General features: G+C 36.8%; 1 protein-coding gene across 2 annotated transcripts in view; it reads right to left on the reverse strand.

Moving 5' to 3' along the window:
* The window catches only part of DOCK11 (dedicator of cytokinesis 11), a 187,670-nt gene that overhangs the window by 47,053 nt on the left and 122,457 nt on the right, over nucleotides 1–18,160 (reverse strand). For both annotated transcript variants that reach the window (XM_036304058.1, XM_036304059.1), the window contains 7 exons: nucleotides 14,184–14,300; nucleotides 12,693–12,768; nucleotides 11,997–12,106; nucleotides 9,494–9,608; nucleotides 3,587–3,653; nucleotides 2,034–2,081; nucleotides 493–635 (listed from right to left, as the gene is read on the reverse strand). In XM_036304058.1, the coding sequence (XP_036159951.1) occupies nucleotides 493–635; nucleotides 2,034–2,081; nucleotides 3,587–3,653; nucleotides 9,494–9,608; nucleotides 11,997–12,106; nucleotides 12,693–12,768; nucleotides 14,184–14,300 (676 nt within the window). The remainder of the gene's footprint in view (nucleotides 1–492; nucleotides 636–2,033; nucleotides 2,082–3,586; nucleotides 3,654–9,493; nucleotides 9,609–11,996; nucleotides 12,107–12,692; nucleotides 12,769–14,183; nucleotides 14,301–18,160) is intronic.

Below are 18,160 nucleotides of genomic sequence, written 5' to 3' on the forward strand. Positions count from 1 at the left end.
TGTCCTGCTTTGCATCCGGAGGTTGCTGGTTTGACTCACAGTCAAGGGCACATGCCTGAATTGTGGGCTCAATCCCCAGTAGGGGCCATGCAGGAGGTGGCTGAACAATGTGCACTCTCTCACATGGATGTTTCTTTCTCTCTCCCTCTCTCCCTTCCTCTCTAAAAATTAATAAACTATTCTTTAAAAAAAGGTTTAACAGTAGTAATGAAGGATATTCAATGTAAATAAAAACACTTCAGTAAGAAAAACTGATTTAATAATGAATTAAGAAAAACAATACCATTACCTAAAATTGCTGAAAAATTTATGCATATTTTATTATAGTCATATATTATGAAATGATGATATATAAATACACAGATATGCAAATAGATCTATGTCTGTGAAATCATTTTCAATCATATTGGTTATTTAAACCAGGACTTCTTTAAAGTAAAATAGTATTACATATCTGTTTCAAATGGGGACCCCACACACATTTTCACTTACTGTGATTAAGTGTAAATGAACTTTCCAGGCTACTAAGATGCTGAAGCCGGGCCTGCATTACTCCTGATCTGTTTCGAAGAGCTGGCATGGTTTGAGATTTTCGGTCTACTCCAAAATGTTTTGACAGCCAGGCATCCTGTATCCTAAAATAAAATTTAAAGTTAGGAATTGGAGTACTCTAATACTATATCTCAATGTTAGATGTTTTTTAACTAAAAAAAATTAGATTTCCACATAAACACAATACTATGATCAATATTCTTTCAACTATTACTTGGCTTAAATGAGACATCACTGGAAATTGTATGAAGTTTTAATATATATTTAAAAGAGCTGATACTATAAGAATATAATTAAGGAATTTAGGGAGTTATTTACTTCCCTCTTTCTCATCAAAAATATCAGTGTAAAGTGGACAACACTCTAATAAGATTCAGTCTTTTCTCAGGAGATGAGGAAGGGCAAGTCAGCAAAGTCAGTAAGAGGGCTGCTCAAAAGTTGAAATGGGGGAGGGGATTCCTGAATGAAGAAGGAGTGTCAATCAAATGTTTCTAAACTTGAGTTAATCTTGGACCAGAAATTTTTACTCTTTAAACATGCCTATTGCAAGAATTTGTAATTTTCTTCTTTAATATTAAGGTTTTATTAAAAATTACAACTGGGTCATAGAGGAACAAAATAAGAAAAATAGTGTGTCTATTCTCTAGGAAACATAGGGGGAGAGTCATCAGAATGTTAGAGGTTAAGGCACATGGTGGTAGTTACCATGCCAGTTTCAAGTTATGGGGAAAGACAGTGAAAAATGTCACCTGAATTATCTATTACTAGAATGTTCCAGAGACTCAGCAATTATAAACCCTATCCAAACAGCCTCTTCAGTTTTTGGAAGTGCAATGGAATTTAACATTTAAAAAATGAACTCTAGTTGTGTTGCTTTAATGACTACAAACTCTACCCCAACAATTTATCTCATTGAAATAAGCAAGTAATATTTTCCTTAGGGTCTCTGAAATATTTTAAAATTATTTATTTCACTAAGACTTGAACAGCAAAAAGAAAAAAAATGCTCATTTATAATGTTATCCCAATCACTGTAGAGAATTTCTGTTTACCTTAGCAACTTAGGTGAGTACTGATAGTTTGTAGATAAAAATACAAATCTTACAACTGTCCTCAGTTTATGATTTCCTGCCTTCTCTTGGATCTAGCCCTTCCTCACACATCCTTTAGAAAAGACAGCATCTGTTTCAGGATTGGGACAGAAACCCTGCACATAGGGCTAACCATTTTCCTTTGGAAAACTTAAATGTATCAGCTCACATTAGTTTAATTTAAAGTTTGAGTTGAGATATACATAAATCATGGGTTGTCCTTTTAAAAATTTGTATTGAATTTACTGGGGTAACATTGGCTAATAGAAATTATATAGGTTTCAAGAGAATTCAAAATGAATAATGTACTTTTTATATGGCATGATCAAGACTGCCCTCTGTTGGAAGAAACAAAAAAAAAAGTGGAAATTGCCATGCTATGGGAATTACCTTGCTATGTTTCTTTTTCCCATGTATCTAAAGTGAAACAAACATACTCTAGAAAGAAAAACAGTAGCATGTTAGTAAAGTAATTATCTGCAATTTAACAAGTAATATTTGAAAATTCATGTGCTACAAAGAATGACTACTTAACTCATATTGTAATGTATGTTTTGATAGAAATATACACATAACTAATTGGGGGCTTGCCATATTATATTTCTCTACATTTATTTGCTAAAATTACATTGATATCAAAAAGGCCCATGTCTTCATGTATAATTTTAACAACATAAAAGAACCTATCAATGTTAATCATCCTTTGTTTTCTATAATATATCATAGCAAAAGTCTCTAGTATAGTTAATACCTAAAGAAAGTTTCATAAGCCCTAAAAGTTGGGGTAATTGCTATGCTTTTTTATAATGACATTAAAATACTTTCTATGACTAAAAATCTCTAACACATACAGAATTAGGGAGGATAGCATACTAACCTCCCACATACCCAGCACCTGCCAGCCTCAACAATAATCAATTCATAGCCATTTTTGTTTAATCTCTACCCTGAATAGGTCCTCTGTTGTCCTTCCATCCTTCCTATCTACCTACCTCCCATAGTTTTTAAAGTAAATCCCCAACATCATATATTTTCATTAGCAAAGATATCAATATAATTAGCGTAGTTTATTTTCTTTTTAATCTTAAGTACTGTTTTGATTGCTGCCATTTTCTGCAAAATTTTGAAATACTTTAATAAATATTTATGAATTATCCTCTTTGTGTTTTGGTAAACATGTACATATTTTATATATATATATATATATATATATATATATATATATATATATATCTGTACTATTTATTCAAAAGTTTGCTAGATTTCATTCTAATTTTTATTTTAGTTTTCTTAAATAATATTAAAATACCTCAGCATACCATAGAGGGTGGGAAAAAGTAGGTTTACAGTTGTTCATATGGAAAATAATACAATTATTAATAAGTAATGATACAAGAATAAACTGTTTCAAGTAATCACTACTGTAACTACTTTTACCTCACCCTGTATATAACAACTTTCCACTTCTATCTAGAAAAAAAAAGATTAGATTTTCCCAAGTGCCTTGGAATGGAGATATCTATATTAATCTATTAATCTATCATCTATTTATGTATCTGTACATTTCTGCAGTGGGTGAAATTACTCAGCTCTACCTTAGAGTACAAATTATAAATTCCAATAAGTTAAGCTGCTCTATTAAGCCAGCATTTGCTCTGAATGATTTAGTACAGTTGATGCCACTTCTAGTTTTCCAGAACACAAAAAGACTCCTGCCAGGCTATAAAAATTGTCTATTATTGGCTAGGCTTTTCTATAATATCACAAGTATCACCATGTTTTTCCTCTATATGTGAAGAACCTGAATGTCAGCATCTATATTATCAAAATTTTCTACATTATTAGCAAATAAGATGTTGAAACCAAGAAAAAAGTTAACATTTTATTATGTATAAAAATTAAGCTCCCCAAATAAGGGGATATATATGAAAATGTTAACTTACTCTAAAAGTATGAGAATGTTTATGAGCTCCTGAGGAGATACTTTATTCCAGTAAGTTAAGAGAGTATCTGAAAATGGAATAAATAAAGCATTAGATCTGGAAATAAAGCAAATAACACGGTGAACCTCAAAGTACCAATAATTGAGCTTAAACAACCATCAACGCATGGCTAGTTGTGCACAATACACACACTGTATTCTTTTGAATTAATTCCAAATATGTATTTTAATTTCAACATTTTTATTTTATAAATCTTCTTTTGGATAGCTCATCCCAATCTTCATATCATCCCTGAAAACAAAGGAAGGAAGCAGACCTGGGGTTTTTAATGAACATCCTAAAATTTTATGCAAGATGGTGCATTTATGTGCATTTTGCTGAACGGTGGGGGTGTCTAGTACCTCTGTCTGCTACTTAAAGGGCTCTCTGAACCAAAAAGTCTAACAAACTTTAGAGAGAGATAATTTTTTCTCTTCTTTGCCTTTGGGTTATAAACTGTGAAGTCCTGTCAATACACACAAATGTAGTATTTCAGATATAAAAGTCCCTTAAAATCTATTACATGTACTTATCCTTTTTTACCTATTTCTCTACTTTCAACACACCTACTTATGGATATTATTTTTAATCAAAGAAAACTGCTGCCACTTAACTTTCCAACCCTTTTCTCATCCGACTCAGATATGGCAACAGATCCTCTTCTAAAATGTAAACATCTTGTAGGTATCGCAAAAGTAGGCAAATGTCCGAATTGCAAGCCCAGCTAGAGCCCCCTGCAGACAACAATGGAGGGCCAGGCAATGTTGGTCATATGGTGGGGGGGGGTCCTGTGGGGGTTTTGACTTCACTTCCAATTTTTTAAAGACCAAGAGTATTGGTAGTTCCTAATGATTATAAAATACTGATCATCTAGAATAAAAATGCTAGAATTGAGTCCAATTAGATTCGTGGTGCCTTTTAAAATTAAGGTATAAGTGACTTCCGGTTACCGCACCCCCCCCTGCCTTTGGATGCGTTTCCCTCAGAGAATGTGGGCTCCCAGAAGTCACTGGATTTCCGGTTGACTGAAGGCGCCATTTTCCCTTTGCTACGGCGCCATTTTCAGCTTGCCGCGCACCGGCTTTTCCTGTCAAAAAGCTGGTGGGACCTTCTTCCCACCCCTGAGCCACCCAGCATCCACACCGTGCCCTGAGGCAGCTTCGATTAAGGTCTGTAAAAAGGGTGAAGGGCTTATCCCTGCTGTGGCCTGTCAGAAACTCTTAAACCATCTTCTAGTCAGCGGCCGAGGCGGAGGCGGCGGCGGCGGCCGCGGCGGCGGCGGCATAAAGCCACAGGCCAGTCTCAGCCGTTTCCAAATCCCAAATCGGTGAGACATAATGCAGGCAGGGAAATTTGGTGGAGAATACAGGAAAGATGATAAGAGACTTTCAGAATCTGAGAAATTAGAGTTAAGTGTATGTGACGTGTCGAGTGACGAGTTTAAAAAAGCCTGGCTAACACTAAAAGAGCTCCATGACAAAGAGCTACACCGTTTACAGACCAAATTAACCAATTTGAGGAAAGAGCGATTGGGAGATGGAAGGTGGACAGGCTCCACAGCCAGAATTAAAGAGTTGACTGAGCAACAAAAAGTTCTCAATGGGACCATTCAAGCCTTGCGAGAACAGTTGCGCTCAAAAACATGTGACCGCTGTTCAGTGAATGAAACATATAAGAGTACACTACAGCAAGAATTTTACGATATCCAACAACGAAACCTTAAGTTTATTGCTGAGATCACTGCAGAAAGGAATAAGCTAAGAGAAGAAAATAAAATGCTTTCTGAAAAACTTAGAGCGACTAAGCAAAAGCTTAGTTCTTCTGATAGTAGTGATGAGTTCATTCCTTGTGCTCAAAAGGCTGGGTCCGTTTTTACAGTCAGGGATCCTACAGATGATCAGCTGCTTCTGCCTATGAGATTGAAAGAGCGGCCAAATACTGCACAGATTAAATCTAGAGGGAAAAAGGAACAGCAACACAGTCAAGAGTTAGCAATTCTAACTCAGAGTCCAGACCTCTTTGACCTGGCAGAGACATCTTATGACAAGATAGCTTCTAATACCAGTAAGTCTACCACAGAAGGTACTTCCACCCAGAAGACACCTACACTTTTTCCCTTATTATATACACAGAGTAGTCAAAGGGAGCATGAATTTCAAGTTGGCTCTAACCTTTCTGAAGAGAAGCCTGGCCAGTCAAAAAAGCTAGATTTATTTACACAAAAGGCCTCCACACAGAGGGCCTCTCCTCAGATGGACTTCCCTTGGATCTTTTCCAATTTTGGTACAGAACAAAGCCCAGTAATTGAAGCAGTCTCTGAAACTTCAGAGGAAAACATGCCTGATAATAGACGCACACATCACTCTTATTCAGAGAAAAAGCAAACAATCTCTGCAAACGTATTTCCTCTTGACTATACTTCAAGTAGGAAAAGATCATCAATTGGTATTCCTCGTTACAACATTGGGTATTCGGAGAGAAGCAGCAGTTACCAGATACCTTCCATTCAACAATCAACTTCGAAAAAGAATACTAATGAATTTACAGTTGCAACAGGGTATGGTACTGACAGGCTTCAAGGTGATGACCAGAGTTCCATTGTGGGGTCTAGGATAAAGAGAAAAGCCAAGGTGCATACTGAAAGAAGGAAGTAACGCTCCCCCATCCTCTCTCTTAAGGAAACTGTTTTTCTTTCACAAGAGGACAGTCTTCCAGTGAATTCAGACTATGTAACTAACTGATAACCCCTAACTCTGACTCCATTTCTAAGGATGTAGTAAACAAGGCAGTAAGACTTAAAACAATTTGGAAAACGTCTTAGACTTTGAAACATTTACTTGTTGCCAGTTAATAAACTATAGCTCCCTCTACTTTCATATAAAGTATCTTTCTGTTGAAATTTAGTTGCTACTGTTGATGAACTAATAAAAAAGAAAGCCAAGAGAAGACCTGAAGGGAATTCTTTTCTTGTTGAAATTAAGTAGCTACTGTTTATGAACCAATATAAAAGAAAGCCAAGAGAAGACCTGAGTGAGTTCAACATTTAAACACATATAGAGTGACTACAAATATTTACCGGACGAGACAAATAACTAGAATACATCTATTGACAAGGACCCAGAAGCTGATATTTTTCAGAATACAATGAATGTGACTTTATAGATATCATATAGCATGACTTTACATGTATAAAAGCTAAAAAGGAGCTGTGACACTAACTGTACACTACTTATTAAAAATGTGCTTTTAAAAATCAAAAAGCAAAAGCCGAAGAAAGAACAATCTAATTAACAAAGATCAGATGTTTAGCAAGTAAGGTCAACATTTACAAGATAAGAACAACTTATGAAGTTCTCAAGAAACAAAGAAGTTATGGTTTTACCCATGACATTAAAAAAGCAGCCAGGACTTTGTCACTGGTATTACAGTTTATGGTATGTGTGTGTGTATGCATCCGTGTGCCATGCACGTATGCCACAGTATATGGTGTGTATGTGTGTTGTGCATGCATGTGCCATGTGCATATGCCACAGTATATGGAGGGTGTGTGTGTGTGCACGCATGTGCCATGTGCGTATGCCACAGTATATGGAGGGGGTGTGTGTGTGCATGCACGCGCCATGCGCGTATGCCACAGTATATGTAGGGTATGTGTGAGGGTGTGTGTGTGTGTGTGTCTGTGTGCGCGCACGTGTGTGCACATGTGCATGCATCATGTGCATATGCACAAGTATTGGAGTGCAAGAAGGGAGAACTAGTCAGCAATGCATCTCACGCCTCCTTTCTTCAATCTGCCACCCCCAACCCAATTTTACTTTCCTGAGCTGTGGTGGTGGTTAACATTTTTTTTTTCATGTGTTTGTTTTTTGTTGTTGTTTTCTTCATGTATCTGTTGGGTCTTTTTTTTTTTAATCAGATTTACTGAGAAAGTTATTGTGCCTTAAAAATCACCCATTTAAACAGTATACAGTATAACACTTTATAGTATATTTGAAGAGTTGTAAAACCATCACCACAGCTTTAGAATATCTTCATCACCCTATGAAGAAACCCCGTACACATTAGCAGTTACTATCTACTCTTCCCTACTTTTCATCTTGTGGGAAGAAAAAACAGTTATAGCTGTAGTTGTCAACTGATCCACCATCTACTGAAACAAAAATCCACCAGCTTGAAAATTATCTCCCTTTATTTATTTGTTTTACAAAACATGGAGGCCCATCACATAGCCTCAATATATTCTTTGTTTTAATAAAGTACTATGTAAAGCAGTGGTTCCCAAACTTATTTGGCCTACCGCCCCCTTTCCAGAAAAAATATTACTCAGCGCCCCCTGGAAATTAATTTTTTTAAATTTTAATAGCAATTAAACAGAAAGATATATGTATTAATGTTTCTACCTTTTTCGTAAAATATAGTAAAGAAAGGTGTAAATTAGAAACATTGAAGTTTGAAATTATGAAACTATTTATTGAGCTCAGAATAGAAAGGTAATACAAAAAAAGTTAAAACAAATGCACCTGTGGCCATCACCACCCCCCTGGATCGCTGCAGCGCCCACCAGGGGGCGGTAGCTCCCACTTTGGGAATCACTGATGTAAAGCCTAAACATACTTTTAAAATATTCTTTTCTTGGTAATAGTTTTCTTTTTTAAGTGTTAACAGTATTGCAGATACCCCCCCATTTCCCCCACTTTGCCCCCCTCCACCAAGCCCCTGCTGCACCCAAAGACCTCCCCCAACTATTGTCTGTGTCCATGGGCTATGCATATATGCATATGTTTTGACTTTTACTTTAAGTTCTTTAAAGATGCTATTTATCTGTTTTTATCTACTGTTTTATTAATGTACCTTAGCATTTATTATTGATTTGTTTTAATATCAACTTATTTTGTTTTTATTACTATTTATCCTGCATTGTTAAAATAGATTTAAAGCAAGTTATATAGATACTGAAAATAGAATATAAATTAAAGATAATGACTATGATAATCAGAACCCAGGTGCTTTTAAGTTCTTCATTCCTGCATTTTTTTTTTGAGCAAAAATATTCAGAAAAGGAAGAAAACTGTATGAATAAATGTGGTATTTGGAAATAAGATAACCTGATTTTACTTCCACGTCCAGAAGACATGAAGTTTATCAAAATCCTTTGGTTATATTCTATCATATAATATAGAAAGGAAATGATAATACTAATAAATAATATAATTATATAGCAAGGAGAAAAAAAAGTGTGAAAAAGAGCCTGGAAATATACAAAACCATAGAGTTGTACTATGTAACAATGGCATTCCTTACCCTCAAAGAATCCTTCCTATCTTTTTGTTTGCTTTTTGTTTTCCAAATCCTGGGTCAAATAAAAGTTAAAGTATTAAATATGACTCTGGTTATTATGTTTCTCTGTTTATATTGGTCATTTAATGCATTATATGCTCTGCATGAAAAAAAGTTTAGCTGATCTCCCCCTTTCTTCCACCAAAGGACTTGTATGCATGCATATAAGCCTAACCAATGGACACAGACAACAGGGGGGTGAGGGCATGTGTGTGTGTGGGGGGGGCAATGGGGCAATAACGACACATATGTAATACCTTAATAAAGAAAATAAAAGTTTAGCACTTCCAATACTATTGCCTCATTTTAGAAATTAAATTTTAAAATAAAAAAATTGTTTCAAAGAATCAAATTATATGACTAAAATGAACCTATTTTAAGTTAAAATACAGGAACATTTAAAAGGTCAGAGTCTTTAAAGATCTGTTTCTAATGAGCATGTGCTCTAGGCGATGGTCAAACACTGTATGAAACTGAGCCTGTGAGGGTAAATGTGTAGTAGAGTCCAGGCTTAGTATGCTGGTAACTCACCTTCAGAAATCATTTTTACTATATACAGATAGCACATCAAGAGGCTTCTGATTTCATACTGATCCAGTCGGTTATACTGGGATGATACGCTGCTCCTCGCAGAATTCTGCCGGGTCTATAATATAAAGACAGCAATTTTGTTAACAATATTGGTACTATAGTTTCCCATATCCTTTAATTCAAAAACTATTTTTATCATTCGTCCTATTTGGGAAAATTCTAAGCATAAATCCAAATTTTTAAAAATATGTTTTTATTGATTTTTGAGAGAGAGAGAAAGGGAGAGGGAGAGAGAGATAGAAACACAAATGAGAGAGAAACATCGATTAGTTGCCTCCTGCAATCCCTTACTAGGGATCAAGCCCACAACCCAGGTATGTGCCCTGACCAGGAATCAAAGCAGTGACCTCTTGGTGCATGGGATGACACCCAAGCAACTGAACCACATTGGCCGGGCCATAAATCCAATTTATATCACACTTGGAGGGTAAATGGGCTGACTCTGTTACCACTGTACCTAGTAATATCACTGGAAATTACCTTGGGGTCTTCACCAAGAGATAGCCATGAATACTGTGAATGTTTAATTCCCATAGGTCCCGTGTTTTAGTAGTAAAAATGTTAAATAATTATATATGGCTATTCTCAAAAAAATAGCTTTTACATTGAGGAGGAACTTAACTAAGGTACATGAAAGTATAAGAAACATTTTACACTTTTTAATTTTAATCTCTCCTTGAAGTCTATTAAAATCCAAACTGCAAATTATAGGTCAGAAAATCTATCTTTAAAAAGGCTAATCAGCCGAAACCAGTTTGGCTCAGTGGATAGAGCGTCGGCCTGCAGACTGAAAGGTCCCAGGTTCGATTCCGGTCAAGGGCATGTACCTGGGTTGCGGGCACATCCCCAGTAGGAGATGTGCAGGAGGCAGCTGATCGATGTTTCTCTCTCATCGATGTTTCTAACTCTCTATCTATCTCCCTTCCTCTCTGTAAAAAATCAATAAAATATATTTAAAAAAGGCTAATCATATTATAGATAGTTAAATAAGGAGGATCCAGCAATACTTCAAAACTAGAGCTTCTACAAAGAAGTGATGTTCCTATTATTTAATTAATTTTGTTGAAGTATCAGTTGTTAAGCATGACAAGATTTGACCTTTCTGAGGATTTATATGAATAACTAAATAATTTACCCTTGTTAAAAATCAATGCTTTCAATTGAGTTAAACTGCGCTGGGGATATACATTTCATAAAATAAGATTTACTAAGAAAGAACTTTCAGTTGGAGTAAAACATCTAGGTTCTGAAAGATTGCTAGCTGTGTGACCACTAGCAAGTCATTTAACCTTTGTCCTTTATTTGCCTTACCTATGATAGTGTCTGTTGTCATAATTCTAAATGGTGTGAAACAGAAACCTTTGTACATAAATTACTATTTATCCAAATCCTCAAGGAAGTATCCTCCGGTAGTTCTCAAGGGGTGGTTCCCAACCAGCAGCATCAGCATCGCTTGGGAACTTAGTAGAAATACAAATTAGCAGGCCCCACCCCAAACCAACTAAACGAGAAACTCTGGGGCTGAGGCCCGGCCATCTATTTTATTAAGCACCCCAGGAGATTCTGATGCGCACTAAGAGTGCTGGAATTAGAAAATCTGGTTCCAGGTCTGGCCCTGCCAGAATTGTGTGACTGTCCTAAATCACAATCTCAGTTTTCATTTGTAAAATGAAAGTTGAAATTTATTATTTTCATGGACCTTTCTGTTTTTTATATGATTCTATGATTTTACATAGCAGCATGGCAAGGTTTTACTGGTCTAAAATGACGTTTCTCTAACTCAAGGCAGACATATCTCATAAACTTTAATGTTAGGCTTGAAAATATGAGATGGAAGAGTTGAAGAATATATTCTGATACCAGATGCTGAGATCCTAATTTGGAGATCCATTTTTTCTCTCAAATTAATATAATCACTCTACTATAAAATAATGAAAGGGGAAGAGATCAACCAAAGGACTTGTATGCATGCATATAAGCATAACCAATGCACACAGACACCATGGGGGTGAGGGGGCAAAGGGGGTGGGATAAGGACACATATGTAATACCTTAATCAATAAGGAAAATTTAAAAAAAATAAAGGCTGAATTAACCCTGCTAGGAAGTGATTTGTTTTAAGTGACAGGTACATTAGATATTTTAAACTTGAACCTTTCCTCTCTAGAACAGGTACAGTACAGTGTGCTACAGGTTCAAGGGGGTATTCTGAATTAGAAGTCTTAAAGATAAGTGTCTCAGCCCCTATACACAGTTTAAGATATCCAAGTAGCAGCTGCCAGGATAGGAAGCAAGTGCTAAAATATCCAAAAATTATGGGATTTTTTTTTTTACAAATCCAGGACAGACTACAGGAAAGTAGAGAGCCTCTTATTTACACAAAAAGAAAGATTATTGTAGCCGAAGGTATCATTAAGGTTATCTTACATATTTAGGTTCTTACATTTTCGCCAGTGCTGCCCTGATCTGGAAATCCTGTTGCTCCTTCTGGGATCAGGGAACCTCTTGAGTCTTCTCTCTTAAGTCCATGTCCATTTTGAAAAGACCCATAAGCTAGAAAATAAAAGCCAAGTCCTTATTAGCAACAGGAGGGACTGCCAAAAATATATTATAAATTAAGTACTGGGTTAATTTAAGTAAATATACTTTTAGGGATTAGATCTTCGTCATCTAAAACTATGAAGTTCATATATTATATCAAAACACATAAGAAGCCAAATAAAGGGTTAGCTTTTTTTTATTTCTTGAAACACTTTACTATGTATAAAATCACAAGAAATTCCTTGAAAATAATCAAAAAAAGCCACACAATTTGAGAGGTGCTTTTATAGATAAAGAAATTTGGGCCCAGAAAGGGGAGGTGTCTTGTCCAAGACTAAAGACAGATAAGAGGATTGGAGGCCAGTGTTTTTCTCGTTATCCTCTAATTTCTTAGTATACTAAGATACATTTTTGACAAGCTTAGACGAGGAAATCTAAGCAAAGAAATGTATCTGCAATGGAGGTCAGATTTTAATTAAACTTTAGTAGAGATCACACTATGCATAGTTTTTATTATAAAATATTTCAAAAAACACAGAAGGACAGAGTACATTTCTAAACAGCCATGCAATGCATAATCTTTAAAGGACTTAATTACCAGTATCTTTGTCAGTGCTCAGACTCCCTCTATTTGTAGGTGAAGTGAAGCCATATGCAAATTCATCCCTGGATGCCTGTAACATAATGTGATACCTCTATCACTTAAACAAATTTGTACACTAGGGTAAGAAATCAAATTAATAGACTAAAATGATGCCCTGATTTTAAACAAAGCTCACTGGGAAAGTCCAGTATCAATATCGGTATTTAGGAGACAAATCTTTAAAAAATGGGTACTAGGATATTGTAGTAACTATGACCTCTGGCTAAGGTACATAACTCTAGATGGCTGGTAAAAGCTGCAATTGGTGCAGTCTGGTTCAATTCTCCTTGCTTGGAACCAGGAGCAATGCTAGGAGGGGTGTGACCAGAAGCCCTACGTGAACTTGAGCTGCAAAAAGAAACACAGGTAAGAAAAATATTTCCAAATATCACTGTCAAATGTGGAGTAAGCAGAAGTATGAGCTACTGTGTCTGTAAAGAAAGACCAGCCTGACATTCAGGTGGGTGATATAATCGGGAGCTACAGGTAATCAAGCCTTAGAAGGCTTAGAAGTAGCTTTCTGGGGAACCTAGTGCTGGCTTGACAAATCGAGATAGGGGAATTTCCAAAGGAAACTGTAAAGGTCACAGTTTAACCTGCCACTCAGTAATGTGACAGGACTACCGAAAATGTAAAGGTGATCTTGGGCCTTACAGAACATGGAGTGGGGGGTAAAGTAGGAGTTAATAGTCCCACTGGGCAGACTATAGTGGAGATAACCGATCTGGAGAAAAAATTAGAAGGCACATGTGTAAGAGGTATCATGTAGTTGTAGGAATAGATTGTTCTATGTACTATCTCTAGAAGACAAAACTAGGACAAGTGGACAGAAAACCTTTTAGGTCTAATGTGAGAAGGAAGTTTTTATTATTATAAAGGCAAAAGGTGTTTGGCCATGTGGGAGACTGATCACCCCCAAAGTTCCTTTCAACTATAAGATTCTAAGGGGAGAAAAAGGCAAGACCAATTGTGATGAGCTAAAAGCAACTCTTCAAGAAGTACTGAAAGGAGGCTCTTAAGGGAGGGGAGAAGCCAACGAAGACAGTTTAGTCCCTGGTGCCTAATATTTTGGAAGTGAAAAATCTTTTGTTTCGTTTTCAAATTGAGTAACTATATGAAGGCATAGAACAACAGCAAACACTGGGTACAAGGGATTCTTGGTGTTCTCTTGGACCTTGTTACTTAGTATGGTCCTTGGACCAGAAGCAGCCAAACGCTTGTGAGAAACACATAATCTCAAACTCCATCCAGGCTGCTGAATTAGAGTCTGTTTTAACAAATTCCCCAGGTGATTCATATGCACATTAAAGTTGGAGAAACATTGCTCTAGGAAGAAGTATAAATGTAAAAATGGAGTAAAAAGTGAACCATATAGCATATGATCCCAATTCCAAATGTAGTTAATAAAAGAAAATAACACGTCAATAGAAACACATTACTACTTACAGAATTAGGCATGGCTGCACAAGAATACAAGGTATCTCGACCTGCTAATCGCTGTATATTTTCCAAAAGCAGCCCAACAAATGGGAGGTACAATTGTGCTATTTTGGCTTGTTGGTTCTGAAAGATAATTATTGAAAGATTATAGGTATAATGATTTCACTAATTATGGAATCTAAAAAACAAAATAAATGAACAAACAAAACAGAAACTAATAGATACAGAGTATAAACAGACTGTTGCCAGGTGGAAGGGATTGGGGGTAAGGATTAAAAAGGCGAAGGTATTAAGAGATACAAATTGGTAGTTATAAAATAGTCATGAGGATGTAAAGTATAGCATAGGGAATATAGTCAATAATATTGTAATAACTATGTATGGTGTCATGTGGGAACTAAATTTGTCAGGGTGATCACTTCGTAAGGTGTATAAGTGTGTAATCACTATGTTGTACACCTGAAACTGATATATGTTATGTCAACTGTAATTTAAAATACATTTTTAAAAAGCTTAATAGGTATAAAATATGTATATATTACAAATGAAGTTGGCTTCATCTATCAGCTTGAAGATTAAAGCAGGCTAATATCAATAACAAATTAGTGAAGCATGAGTCTATTTATACTTAAAGTCTCAGAATTACTACAGAACATTGTTGGTATTTGGATTTAAACACAATACAGAGTCAAATCACATGCTTCAAACACAACTACATAACATAAAAGGCAAAAGTTTATTTTTTAAATAAGATTGACCTATAAAGCAGATCATATTAGTCCTATTCTTTCACTCCAGTGAGGACTGAGTTTCATGAGAGCAGGGATCATGAGTCCTATTCACTGCTTTATCCACATGCCTGGGCACATATACAGTAGCTGAATAGCAGAATGAATTAATGAAGTGAAAAAAAGAATAAATTACTGTATTCACTCAAGAAACTTTTTTTGCTTTGATTAAAACAGCAATTAAAATAATGTGATCTTAGCCCCCTAAATCAATTATAAAACTTGGGAGATTAATATACTTGTAAATATGTAAAAAAGCTGGCCACAACAGTCTTACCTAATGTGAAACCTCTGAGACAAATTTATTTATTGCTTTTCTCAGCTATAGACATTCCTCACCAGATATGTGCATATACTCATATCAACAAAAACAGTGGTTTTCATGACACAAGAGTTGCCCTCCATATTTGAGGACTTTAGGAGGCTTGTCTAGAGATTTAGATAAGACCTCTAGGGCACAATGGTCAACCTAGAGAACACAGATCAAAAGTATCTCATCTGACTTTAATCTGCATATTTGCATTTATTCTTGAACAATTTTTCATGTTAATTGGCCATCTGCACTTCTTTAGTAAATTTCAGGAACCCATCTTAACAGACTTCTAATTTCTAACCCTATCAATAGTCTCATATCACTAGGAGATTCTGGTTCAATAGGTCTGGGCTGGGTCCTGGGAATCTACCCCAGATGATGCTGATGTGCCCAGAGGTGTGAAAACACTGATCTAGTCCAACTTCCTGTTCAAGGCAGGAATGGCCCTCATCCATATCCCTGACAAATGGTTAGTTTTAAACTGCTCCTTAAATACTCCAATTCTTTTTAAAATATATATATTTTATTTTTTTTACAGAGAGGAATGGAGCGGGATAGAGAGTTAGAAACATCGATGAGAGAGAAACATCGATTGGCTGCCCCCTGCACACCCCTCACTGGGGATGTGCCCACAACCAAGGTACATGCCCTTGACCGGAATCGAACCTGGGACCCTTCAGTCCGCAGGCCGATGCTCTATCCACTGAGCCAAACCGGCCATGGCTCCAATTCTTTCATGGACTGTTAGAAAGGTCCTTTAGCTGATTTACTCTGTGAAGGTTCTACCTGCTAGGTATAGCTCTGTCCTTTGGAACTACAAAGAATAAGCCTACTTCCACTTTACATGGCAACCCTTTAAATATTTGGAAACAGTTACCATCAATTGTCTTAATTCACTCTTCACAAGGCTAAACAGCCCTTATTTTTCTTTATTCTTCACATTAGTGTCCTGGTGCATGGATTTGTGCACATTGAAAGGAAATTAATTAGTCCTTCTGGTGCAGGGACTAACGCAGGCAGTTCCGGATGGTGGCTGGCAGGGCGGGACTGGGTGAGAGATACGCGGACATGCCCTGGAGCCAACCTCCCAAGGTCCCTCCCTGGCCAGCGGCACCTGGGGCAGCACCGGGGCATCTGTGAGTGAGCGGGGTCCTTCTCACAGGTGAGGTCCCCAGCCTGGCCTGCGGGGATCTGGCCAAAACCGGCAGTATGACATCCCCCTAGGGGTCCCGGAGTGCAAGAGAACATTCTGCAAAGTTGCTGTCACTCAGCAGCTCCTGCGTTGAGCGTCTGCTCCCCCACAACCCCCTGTGGTCAGTATGTGTCATACTGGCTGGCCTTTTATATGTATATATAGGTGGCTTTGGTTTCAAAATTTTTTACCATCATGACCACCCTTTCTTGGCTATTCTCTAATATTACAGTGTCCCACTTAAGATTTGAGAGGCAATACAATATAGTGGGTAAGAGCATGAATTTTGGATTTTAGAAACACATGAATTCCAGCTCTCCTGTTACTAGTTATGTGATTGTGATCAAGTCACTTAATCATAGTTTTCTATTTGGTAAGTTGGGGATGATAATAATAATTCATGTGAGTTATTTAATAGAGTGTCTGGCATAGAGAGTCCTCAATACATTTTAGCTGCTATTATCAATATGACAGCTTCCGGATCAGAGCCCATTTTAATTATGATAGTGAGTGATCACTAGGGAAGGAAAGGCTACAGTTTTCTTAAATGAACAGGAACACAGGAAACCATATAGTCAGTGAAAACTATATGGAAAAATTTGCCTGCACAAAAGATAGACGATAACCTCAGAATCTATTAATAGAAATGGGTAAATAAATATAATAAGGTATATCCATATTTGCAGTGTACCATCATATAATGGTACACTGCAAAGATCTACCTTTAGGGCAGCCGTGGGCAAACTAAGGCCCTCGGGCCAGATCCGGCCCGTTCGGCTGTTCTATCCGGCCCGCGGAGCCGAAAGAGCAGAGGGTTCTCTTGCTCTCCCCTCCGCTCCTTCACCAGCAGCAGTGTTAGCATGTATTAGTTCACACAAACACTCCATCCATGCTTTTGTTCCGGCCCTCCGGTCCAGTTTAAGGACCCATTGTGGCCCTCGAGTCAAAAAGTTTGCCCACCCCTGCTTTAGGGTGTTTTGTTAAAGGAAAAAAGAAAAATGCATAATGGTTTCTATTATATAGGATGGGGCAAAAGCAGGTTTACAGTTTTTCATGTGGAAAATAATACAATAATTAATAACACAAGAATAAACTGTGTTTCATGTACCCACAACTTTAAATCTACTTTTGCCCTATCCTGTATATACATTATATATAGGCTTATGCCTGCATAAAGTAGAAGTATATATAAGAAAATGATAACAGTAGCTGCTTTTGGAGAGATAAATTGGAGCATGGAGGTAGGGAATGTGAGAAAGGCCTTTGGTTGATTGATTTTTACCCTGTAAACAGATCACTCTTTTTTAAAAAAGGAAAAAAAAAAAGGATTTGCCCACAGCCCAAGTAGAAATTGCAATTCTCTTAGGTGTCAACATCACTTGCAGTGATTTACAGGAACTTATATCGACCCCAGAACAAATGTTAGACATTGAACATTCTTGTTCTGAATAGGAAAGATGTCTCCTGGCAATTATAAGAAGTTAGGAGATCTCTCATTGCAGTTATGAGTAACACATAATAGGGACCTCAATAATTTCATTAGAGGAGGAGCTGAGGAGTGTCAATGTGGTTGGAACTGGGAAGAGGGGCGGGCTAGGAGATCTAGTCTCAAAGCAGCCTTTCTATAGAAAGCATTTTCTTTTCTTGACTGTGTATTTATTTGGAGTCACTTTGGGGAACATGATGATAG

Source organism: Myotis myotis, unplaced genomic scaffold (genome assembly GCF_014108235.1).
Source record: "Myotis myotis isolate mMyoMyo1 unplaced genomic scaffold, mMyoMyo1.p scaffold_m19_p_4, whole genome shotgun sequence".
Classification (NCBI taxonomy): domain Eukaryota; kingdom Metazoa; phylum Chordata; class Mammalia; order Chiroptera; family Vespertilionidae; genus Myotis; species Myotis myotis.